At 41.0% G+C, this 12,108-nt stretch overlaps 1 protein-coding gene across 1 annotated transcript in view; it reads right to left on the reverse strand.

The window, feature by feature from the left end:
- The window catches only part of DOCK8 (dedicator of cytokinesis 8), a gene marked incomplete in the record, with an annotated part of 208,370 nt that overhangs the window by 139,698 nt on the left and 56,564 nt on the right, over nucleotides 1–12,108 (reverse strand). Inside the window, 1 exon segment of the mRNA XM_045165057.1 lies at nucleotides 172–347. Within this exon segment, the coding sequence (XP_045020992.1) occupies nucleotides 172–347 (176 nt within the window).

The raw sequence follows: 12,108 nt of genomic DNA on the forward strand, positions 1-12,108 counted from the left end.
AACCAATTCAAAAACTATCTACCTGGAAGTGATAGTACCATAGAAGTTATGCTGCACATCTTGATTTGAGTAATGTCACTTGTAAGAAAGTCCAGAATTAGGGTATCTCCCCCTTACCACAAGCAGTCACGACAGGCATAATCCCATCCACATTTTCAGAAAACAATTTACCCTTCCTCCGGCAAAGAGGGCTGCAAAGTTCGACATTCCTTCGGCGTGAACACCACATGCAAGTCGTCCTCGGAGAAGTCTCCCAGCTCCTGGGCAAGCTCCACATCCAGGCTGTTCAGGTGTGTCATCAGAAGCCCTTCGAAGTCCACTGGCTCCACTGGGTCATAGAACTGAGGCTGGGGGCAGAGAAAGGACAAGGACGTTCCCACACGGTTTGGGATAAAAGTGCTAGGGTGACAGCAGATGCATGCCTTGCCCTCGCTCTCCTCCCAGCCAAGTGGGGCTGATGTCAAACACAGAAGCGGTGATATGGAAAGGAAAAGAAACGCAGCGTGGAGAGTCAAGTCAGAACACGGTGAGTAATTAAAATCACACCCCAAGGCAGAATTTGTCTCTGTTTAATTGCATCTTGATGAGGATTCCTAAGGAGATCCAAAATGAAATCACAAGGTTTTGCTGCATTTTTATAATTTCTCTTGCCAAAGCTCTCTGAGGCCACGTTTACCCAAATATAGTGAAGCAGCGAACTGGAGGCAATTTTCTAGAAATTCAGGTAAACTCAACTCAGAGTATTCAGGTAAACTCAACTCAGTATTCAGGTACAGTGTTTTATTTGGCCTGAGTCATCCTCTACATTGATCCTTGAAAGCACTTCATTCGTAATCACAGCCCACAGTGAACCAGCCTGGGTGGCTGGGACACTCCAAGGCAGTGATTTCCAAATCCTGCTAGGCCGCCTGGTGCCGGCAGGGAAGAAGCTGTCACCAACTGCAGTTAATGAGCAAACTAAGGACAACGGGCTAAGTATTCAGAAGGCTAAATGTACCTGCTTCAAAAGGATTGTTTTTTGGGGTTTTGGTGTTGATTTTTGTTTTGGTCTTTTTTTTTTGCTCTTCAATTATATCCTTCCACAGTGGGGAGGGGGCGGGGAAGAAATGTTAAAAATAGTTGGTAATTTAAAAATTAATTTTTCTCAAGTGATAAAAGAAAAATGCATGAAAGTGTTAGTCTCTCAGTCACATCCAACTTTTTTCGACCCCCTGGACTGTAACCCACCAGGCTCCTCTGCCCATGGGATTCTCCAGGCAGGAATACTGGAATACCCCAGATGTTCCCTTTTGCAAGGGATCTTCCCAACCCAGGGATTGAACCCAGGTCTCCCACATTGCAGGCTGATTCTTTACCCTCTGAGCTACCAGATGATAAAAGAAAACGTTGGCAATTCAACAAATATTTTTTCTACCTTGTGAAACTCACTTAAGACTTAGGAAACCACTGCCTTAATGGAATAAAGATAATTTAGATCAAGTTTACATGTGTAGTAGTGGTATAAGGAGTGGTAATAACAACAACAATAGCAGCAGCTCCGTGGTGTTCATTTATGGCAGACTATTTGGAGTCATCAGTCCAGCAAACACCCCAGATTCTTGACTTGTACTGTCTCGCTCTGAAACGAGGTCAGATCCAAAGAAAGTGCTGACAAAACCGGTTTTTCATCATCCTGAAACCATACACCAGACTAGATGTAAGGCTCTAGGTTGGAGAAGGGGAACAAAGTGTCATGGAAGAGGCAAGAAGATTAGAGAATGTAAGTGTGGTTTGCCCTGTCTCCTCTCACCTCTGTGTCCCTGGTGGTGGTGGAGACGTGAGTGACACAGGGAAGAGTGAGGACAAAGCTGACAAGGGAGCAAACACAGGCCTTCCTTGTCTGAGATTCTTGAAGGGCTGGCTCACATAATGCCCTATGGCAGCTGGATCAAAGAGGGCTGAAGAGAAGGGAACAGGAAGTCCTTTACTAGGAGAGAGCAAAGACACTCCCCTGGCAGCCCAAGGCTCTATGAGGCATGACTGGGGACAGAGAAGTCTCCCTGGGCTCTGACTGGGGACCTGGAGGTCACTAAGAAGAGGAGCACAGGTTTTAGAGTGGGCCTCTCCAAATGAAGCAGCTGGGGCCAGCAGCAGGCAGGCTCAGAGAGCCTGGGGTCAGCCTACGCAGAAGCAGGTGGGGACAGAGTTTGCAAAAAGACACTGTTGACATCCGCCAGGGGGAACAACAGGCACTGTACATGCACAGAACCAAAAAAAATCTACTGTAGACTGTCATGAGACCAACCCTCAAAAAGAAAGCAGACTTCCCACTCCCTACCACAACATGGCACAGAGTTCAGGGAAAGGGACTGAAATGACTTTACCTTGAAATGAAGAGGCTGCACCGTTTGCATACTTCACTTTATTACTGTTAAATTTACACCCTTGAACTAGAAGTTGTTGAGCACTACGTGCCAAGAAGTTGTCATTCTAGACATTATCTCATTTAATCCTCACGAGAACTCTGGAAGGTTTTACTTTACAGATGAGGACACTGAAGGCTAGAAATTTAAGAATTCACCCAGGCATGACTGCATAGCTGGGAAGTAGTCCCTGTGGAATTCAAATCTAGGCAGACTCCTAATTTTGCTTTCTCTTGCAGGTTCTCCATGGAACCTAGATTTCCAGAAATAACTAAAACATGAGACAGCAGTAAGTGTGTTTAGAAGACAGTGAAAAATCCATTTACTACCACCCACAAGCTCTACTCTGAACTTCTCATGAGATTGGCTCCTCAAATTAATAATCGTGAAGTAATTCATTAAAATAATACTAAATGTTAAATTTACCATAAGGAATATCAATTATTTAAGCAGAGGCATTGAAAAGATACACTGAAAAATTACACTGAAGCAAAATTTGCAGCAATGTGGATACTAGCGCTGCTGCTGCTAAGTCACTTCAGTCGTGTCCGACTCTGTGCCACCCCATAGATGGCAGCCCACCAGGCTCCCCCGTCCCTGGGATTCTCCAGGCAAGAACATGGAGTGGGCTGCCATTTCCTCCTCCAATGCATGAAAGTGAAAAGTGAAAGTGAAGTCGCTCAGTCATGTCCGACTCCTAGCGACTCCATGGACTGCAGCCTACCAGGCTCCTCCGTCCATGGGACTTTCCAGGCAAGAGTACGGGAGTGGGGTGCCATTGCCTAACTAGTAAGTAGAAGCTTCCATAAAGAAATGGCATTTGTGTGAAATCATCAGAGAGAAAAAAAACTTAGGTTCAGTCGAAGTATTATAATTGTCACGTCCCTAAAATTTTAAAGGGCTTCCCTGGTGGCTCAGATAGTAAAGAATCTGCCTGCAATATGCGAAACCCGGGTTTGATCCCTGGATTGGGAAGATATTTTGGAGAAGGGAATGGCAACCCACTCTAGTATTCTTGCCTGGAGAATTCCATGGACAGAGGAGTCTGGCAGGCTACAGTCCATGGGGTCACAGAGTCAGACACTGGAAGACTGAGCAACTAATACTTTCACTTTTTAAAATTCAAAGTCACAAGGATTAGAAAAAAAGCCTGGCTGATAATGGCACCTGTCACCTATTGGACAGGCTGCCCAAGAGCCAGGGAAAAAGGACAGCTGACTTCCTCATTCAGCAATTACTTGCTGAACATCTACTAAATGCATGTCACTGGGGGACTTACCTGGTGGTCCAGTGTCACTCCCAATGCAAAAGGCCCGTGTTTGATCCCTGGTTGGGGAACTAGATCCCGCATGCTGCAACCAGAAGGTCCCAAGTGTCACAACTAAGACCCAGTGCAGCCGAATAAATAATCAATAGAGACAAATATTAAAAAAAAATAAACAAACACAAGTCACTGAGCTGGCCCTTATGGAGCTGCTCTTTCTACAGATCTTGAGTCGACTGTGGGACAGGGAAGTCTGACACTTTATCACATATAAAATAATGCTATCTTTGGAGGGGGGAGCTATGAAAAAGTATCTAGTATCATCATTGAACACTGTGTGGCCAATGTGCCAAATGCAATATGCACAATTGATCATAAAGTCATAATACTCTTAACGTGTGAATCTACTTCAGGACTGAAGAGACTATAAAAATAAGCCATAATGATAGAATTACTGAGCATTAGTCTAACACTACACACAGCCAGCATTTAATAACTAGTCACCCTACACTTTCTACGCTGAAACTAACAAGGGAGGAAACTGTTGTTTCAAAGATGAGATAAACTAGCCCTGCTGTTGGCAAGTGAGTGGAGATGCCAGCTACTGTTTACCAGGCCTCTGAGCAAGTTGCTCCTCTTGCATATTCAAATAATAAACAGGGACCAAAAGAGATTTCTGTTCTCCAAGTTATCTGAAGTCAATCTCAAGAGTGGGTTTTATATATTATGAAGCAATCAACACATACTCACATACACAATGGTATTTAGGTATAAACAAATATTGAGGAGATTTACAGTGGTATTGTGTTTCACTGGTCTGAAGTTTGGGAATGGAGTGGGGCGGGGGAGGGGGGGATGTTCTAAGATCAGTCCCTCAGCTTCTTGGGAGAATAAAAGTCAAACATGAAAATTGATTGTTTTTGTTTTCTCTGCTACCGAGTTATATGTGACCTTCTAGTCAGTGGAGACTCAGACTAGTTTGAATGGTCCAAAGTAATTTCAAGTTCATCTTATCCAAGGAATTATCATTTGTTAAAATAATTTATGAAAAAAACCTAAATAATCAAAATAAAAACAAAACAAAAGAATAACTTAAGATAGCAAATTATCCTAAATCAGACTTTGACTGCAATGGCTTTGTGATGTGTCAACTTGGCTCAGCAGAACTACATTGCTCCAGATTCCCTTCCAAGTACTTTTCCAGGTGTGGTGGGCTACAAGGGTGTTCTCTCGCCGGAACTGGAGGACAGAGGGAGGCTGCAGTTATTCGGTAGCATACACATACCTACTGGTACAATCAACACCAGCTGAAGTGCTGCTGTAATGTGACATTACGGACATTACAGACTTAAATTAATCAAAAGGGAGATTAGCCTGGGTGGCCTGACTTAACCAGCTGGATGCCTTTTCAAAGAGGTTGGAGGCTCTCTGGAATTTCCAGGGCTTCAAGCTTTAGATCACACCCATGGAGTTCCAGCTTGTTATGATCTTGTCTTCCTGATTGCCCTGTGGACCTCAGGCTTGCTTAGCCAGCCACCACCAGTGGCTAAGCCAATGCCCGGTAATCAATTCCTTATCATACGTGAAGATACATCTCCTACCAGCTCCACTGCTCCAGTTGAATCCAGACTAATACACCTACTTTCACTCCTTCAACATATACTCACTGGTGTCCTAAGCAGTCCAGCAGTAGGCCAAGGAGACACAGTCAATGCCCTCAGTCAATTTTCAACATTCCTCTAGTGACGATTTGTGCAGTCTTTCTTTCTAGCTATTCTTTTTTTCCTCAGAGGTCTGATCAACAGAAGACTAGAAATACACAAAAATAGTATAAATACTTTAAAGGCTTAAATTATTCACAAATATTCATTTTTTAAATGAAGAGGGTCTGAATTTTTCTTTGTCCTTTAATGTACATCAATGGCTAGTTCTCCTGACACGGGGTACGATTCAACTTGAAACTGAAAATTTCTACAGCACCAGAACCATGTCTGTTGAAAATTAATCTATGTAGCCCTAGCACAGCAATCAACACACTGATAGAAGATTAAAATGACAAATCTGGACATTATCTCACAAATAAGGATATTGAAAAACAGAGAGGTTAAATGACTTGGCCCAAGTCACACAGGTAATCATAAGGATGTATGTGTGTGTACTCAGCCATATCCAACTCTTTCCACCCCACAGACTGCAGCCCACCAGGCTCCTCTGTCCATGGGATCTCCCAGGCAAGAATATTGAAACTGTTTGCCAATTTCTCCTCCAAGGGATCTTCCCAACCCAGGTTTTGAACTGGTGTCTCTTGCATCTGCTGCACTGGCAGGCAGATTCTTTACCACTGCACCACCCAGAAAGTACCACAAGGAACCGGGTACTTTGTTACAGCATGAAGGAAGCTCCATGCCCGTTGGCTGGGGGTAGGGGAGGAGGCATGATGCTTCTAGGTGCCTTGTCCTTGTACCATCGGGCATGTTTATCCCTATGGTGCTGCTGCTGCTAAGTCGCTTCAGTCGTGTCCTACTCTGCGCAACCCCATAGACGGCAGCCCAGCAGGCTGCCCCGTCCCTGGGATTCTCCAGGCAAGAACACTGGAGTGGGTTGCCATTTCCTCCTCCGATGCATGCAAGTGAAAAGTGAAAGTGAAGTCTCTCAGTCGTGTCCGACCCTCAGCGACCCCATGGACTGCAGCCTACCAGGCTCCTCTGTCCATGGGATTTTCCAGGCAGGAATACTGGAGTGGGGTGCCATTGAGTGGTCCTCACACTGACTTGGCTGTTCATGAGAGACAAGTCTTGGTCAATGTCACCCAAGACCTTCACGTTACCAAATTCAATGGCTGTTGCTCATTCCTGGTTTATCTACAGCACTGGACAGTTAATCACTCTCTCCTTCTTGAAGCACTTTCTTCACCTGGAGAGGGACAAACTGCCCTAGTGTATCCCAAGTTCTGAAAGGAAACCCCTCAGCCCAGCAAACTGGAGCAGACACTTGGTCACTCCAACTCTGGGACACCACTTTTTCTAGGTTCGCCTTCCGCTTTGCAGTGCCCTCAGGTTACGTCCTAAAAGAGCTTCTCTCCCCAGTCTGAATTTACTCCCATATGATCTCATCTATGTCCATGACTTTAAATACCTTTTTTTTTTCTTTTTATAGGTATATATCTGTAGCCTCAATCTTTGTCCTGACATTCAGGTTGATTTTTCCAAGTATACCTCAACATCACTCTCTGGTAATCTAACAGGGCCTCTCAAACATAACAAATTCAAAATTACTTAATTTTCCTGCTGATCTGCTCTGCTTATATCTTTCAAGTCTCTGCATCTCAGCAAGTGGCAATTCCATTCCACAAGCTGTACAGGGGAAAATCTTTTGGGTCAATGTCGATTTCTCTCTCTCTCACATCGTACATATTATCTATCAGAAAATCCCATCCACTTTACTTTTGAAATCTATCTAGGATCCAACCGCTTCTCACCTTTTCCACGGCCACTGCCCATTTCCAAAGCCCTGCCATCATTTTCCTGAGTTATTGTGTCAATTTCCTAACTGCCCTCCCCACCTATGTGGAATCTATCTCCACAAAGCAGCAAGAATGATCTTTATAAAAAAGAACCTTATAAGCAATCTTTATAATAAAAATGCAAATTGTGCTAAGCCAGCACTTCCAACAATAAATTCCCATTTCAATCCAAGTAAGGGCCAAAATTCTTCTAGAGGCCTATGACTCAGCCTTGATTCTTCTACCACCTCATCTCCTACTGCCCACTCTGCTCAGCCCATTGTCTGCATCCTGACTCTTCCTGCAGCATGCCACGTGCTCTTGCTTTGGGACTCTGAATGTGCTGTTTCTTCTAAATCGAATACTCTTCCTTCAAATACTTGTCAAGTTCATTCATAATTCTTCCCAAGTGTCTCCTTTCTAGACCTGCAGGCCCTCGCAGACCACTCAATCCAAAATAGTCCCCTCTTCTGTGTCACTCTCTATTCCCTATCCATGTTTCATTCTTTAAGACTTACTATCCCTCGATATAGTCTACATTCACTTATTTGTCTATGTCTATCATTCTAGAATGCAAGCTCATGAAGACAGACGCTTTGTTACATTCACTATTGTAACCCCAGCTCCTAGAGCAATTCCTGGCACAGAGTGAGACCTAATATATATTTCTTGAATGAATGAATACCTAAAGCAATCCTCTTGGCTCTTCTACTATCCTGAAGTAAACAGAGCATAAGGCAGTAAAGTTCTCCGGCTTCAATATCTCAAAGCACTTCATGGCTTAGATTAAGGAACACTTCTCTGCTTCCATCAGTGGCAATCTTCCCCTGATGCCACTGCACAGAAGATACTGACATGCCACAATGGACATCAATCTAATCTTACCAAGACTGGTTTGATTCCTGTGCTTTACAATGACAGTAATGAAACTCATGCTCTGCATGCAGGGTGGCATTCATTTGACCTTCCATTGTGAATGTGCATGAAAATTATAATGACATCTTCATTTTCCATCATGTCCCCTCCAGTTAAATCACTGAAACCTAAGGACAGCCCAACTTCTAGAAAGATGAAAAACAAAGGGAAAATAAAAGAAGATCACCATGTTCATCAGGTGACCCATCATTTAGATCATCCTTGGTAATAGAACAAAAAGGTTGCTTGATTACATAGAAACTTAAACATGTAACAAAAATGAGTGCTTTGTAAGTATGAGACCTCCTTTTTTTCCTTCATAACTGTTATATACAAGCACGTCGTGTAACCATGGTGTTTTCGTTTATATCCAGGATGTGGCTTTCTACATCCTTCTCTTTAGCAAGAACTGTTCTGGCCCAGCTGATTCATTCCATTTTACTTCACAATTTTTCTATTCTCATTTTTAAAAATAAGATTTTCCCTCTATAAAAATGTAGGTTAAGTTCTTAACCATGCACATAGTGTCTCAAATTCTTTCTAAGTTAGGGCAAAGATGACCTACTTTGAATAATCAGAAAAAATGGTTTTAATATTTTACAGATTTTTCTTAATGAAGACACTAATATATAGTTTTTTGCTTTTATAGGTGATTGGCATCAGGGGGTATGCAACCTATTTACATGCCCATGGCACAGGACTATTAAGAGTGTCACAAAAGACCCAGGGTCAGTCTGCATCATTGCATTTTGTCTATAAAACCAAATCTAAATGGTAGATCCTCTTCATATTAAAAAATGCAAAATTTTTATATGTTTTATATACTTTGAAAATGTATGTATACACAATCATCACAGCTAACATTTACAATTAGAGTTAAAAAAACAAAAACCCAATAACCACACACACACACAAACACACACACACACAAATACCCACAAAATCAAACACATCCTTCCTCTCATTTGATTTATCAGATTTATGACAGAATCCACTATAGGCATATAAAAATATATCTACAGGATTAGCAAGTAGCCTTCACTTACTTTCTGAAATGCAGAGCAGCCAGGACAACAAAAGGAACTCTGCCTTTCTTATGTTCCTCCTCCTATCAACATCTGGACTACTGCTATGTATATAGGTTCTTTAAATGATCCTCAATCTGGACCACATGTAAAAGTCCCAGGGAACTTTAAAATACTGATATTTGGGATTCTGCTGTAATTGTTCTATGAGAGGACACAGGTGTGTTTCTAAAGGTCTCAGGTGATTCTAATTAGAGCCAGGGTTGAGAACCTGCCTCTAAATCTTCTCAGCCTCCCCCTTCAAGCCTTTACTTCTTATTTTTTTTATCTTAGATCTTTCTCTCCTCAGAATACCTACCATACTCAAAGCCAGTTTGGATTCTCTATTTTATCTGCCCTTCCAAATATATCATAAGGTCCTTAGAAGGCAAAAGCATCTCCTATTCATCTTCTGGAAATCTCCCACAGTGTCTCCACAGTGCCAAATACATAGACAGCAGCATTAGACTCTATTTACACAGAATCTATTTCATCCTTATGTATTAACACTAATAGGGGTAGCATTACTATGCCCATAGTGCAAGTGAAGAAACTGAAGCCCTAGTCAAGGTTAAGTAACTTGCCCCCTAAGTAAGTGATAGTTATACTCCACCCCGGATCCACCTGACTGCAAGTTCCTGCCTCTTGCAAAACAACAAGAAGCTTATAATCGATTGGGTTTTAGATAACATCAATTTCTAAAAAGCACATAAAAAGCTATGCAACATCACTAATTATTAGAGAAATGCAATCAAAACCAAAATGAGCTATCACCTCACACAGGTCAGAATGGCCATTATCAAAAAACGTACAAACAGTAAATGGCTGGAGAAGGTGCAGAGAAAAGAGAACCTTCCTACACTGTTGGTAGGAATGTAAATTTGTACAACCACTATGGAGAACAGTATGGAGGTTCCTTAAGAAAAAAAAAAAAAAAAAACTATCATATGATTCAACAAACCCATTCCTGGGCATGTATCTGGGGAAACCATCCTTCAAAAAGATACAGGCACTCCAATGTTCACTGCAGCACGTTTACAGTAACCAAGACATGGAAGCAACCTAAATGTCCATCAACAGAGGAAGGGATAAAAATGTGGTACATACACATAATGGAATATTGCTTAGCCATAAAGAAATGAAATAATGCCACTTGAAGCAACATGGATGGATCTAGAGATGATCATACCAAATGAAGTAAGTCAGGCAAAGACAAACATATGATATCACTTATATATGGAATCTTAAAAAAATGATAGAAATGAACTTATTTACAAAGCAGACACAGACTCACAGACTTCGAAAACAAACTTAGGGTTACTAAAGGGGCAAGGGGGTGGAGGAGAGATAAATTAGGAGTTTAGGATTAACATGTGTATATATAGTAATACACACTACTATATATAAAACAGAAAGTCAGCAAGGACCTACTGTATACCGGGAACTCTACTAAATACTCTATAATAGCCTATATGGGGAAAGAATCTGAAAAAGAATGGATACATGTATAATGGAATCACTTTGTTGTACACTTGAAACTAGCACAGCATTGTAAATCAACTCTACTCCACTATAAAATAAACATTAAATTTTAAAAATATAATAAATAACTTGGTGCCAATTCAATACTCTTAAAAATTAAATAATTATTTATATCAGCATGTGGGGTTGTTGAAATGGTGGTTCCATAAACAAAGGTAAGGGAAATAAAAGTCAAAATGCATTTAGTCAAATTTTTCAATCATCTAAAATCTTACAATGAACAGTCTATGGCTTCTCATTTAAGAAGAGCTGCTTCAGGTTGAGAATCTTTAGGTGATAAACTATTCCTCTGCCTTTCCAGAAATAAATCTCCCTGAAATGTCTCATTATCTTTCTATGAAATGGAAATAATTTCTTAAGGAAAAGGGCAATTATCATGTAAGTGGGTGATTTTTGCTGGAGGAACCTTCATTCAGAAAGATGACTCAAGGGAAAGAACAGCCACTTCATTCTGATATTACAACAGGACCAGCAGGTAAACATTAGGGTGATCGGATTTTTCTGAGTAGGCCATGCATTTAAAAAACAAAAGATTAATCACAGGCAGATTTTGGCCCTCTCCTACCATCTGCTCATCACGCAGTTAACCAGAAGAAACAGGGTCTGCACACTGTGCTAAAGCTGAAGTAGAGACCTGGGGGAAAATATTCAGAAGACTAAAATGGAATTAAGCAGGAAAAACACGTTTTAAAGGCTATTCACTTGCAAATAGAACCAGGTAGAAATTATACATGACTCATGTATAGTTAAACATTTTTGCTATTTCTCTGAGATCTTCTATTAGAAAATGAGTAGTTAAGCCACATGTTAATTCTATCACCTAGCTAATGAAATAATTCATCCAAATTCACGTTTGTCAAAACCTAGTGATCAGGAGGCATAACTACCAAAAGAACGCCTGCAAATAGGAAACAACTTTTTAAAGTTTGTGACTTTAAAAAAATTTAAAAAAAAAAAAAAAAAATTTCTCCCGAAGAAATTTCAGGCTGCAGGTGGTGTGTAGCTAAGGGGTTAACGTCTGTGAGCTAAACTTCCTTAAAGCCTCTTAATAGTGAGATCCACACTATTTCTCAAGGCAGCTACTGCAGAAAGCTGTAATCTAAATTTACAGAGAAGCAAAGAACCAAACCCCACATCCCCCACCTTGTTTAAGATTTAAAACTGTATCCAGTCACTTTTTAACTGCATTTGTATATTCTATAAGACAATTTAGGTCAGAAATTAAAAAAAAATTTGTTTAAATGAAATATATATCAGCACCAATGAAACCAAAAAGCATACCAAATTTATCTTAAAGTGTATCTAATACATCATGGATGTTATGCACTTGATATGCTTTTATTATAATCTGTGACTTTGAAACAGAAAAAGTACAACTAAAAAGGGCAGTTGAACATGCTACCGAAGTCATAAATAGGT

This window comes from Bubalus bubalis, chromosome 3 (assembly GCF_019923935.1).
Source record: "Bubalus bubalis isolate 160015118507 breed Murrah chromosome 3, NDDB_SH_1, whole genome shotgun sequence".
Taxonomy (NCBI): domain Eukaryota; kingdom Metazoa; phylum Chordata; class Mammalia; order Artiodactyla; family Bovidae; genus Bubalus; species Bubalus bubalis.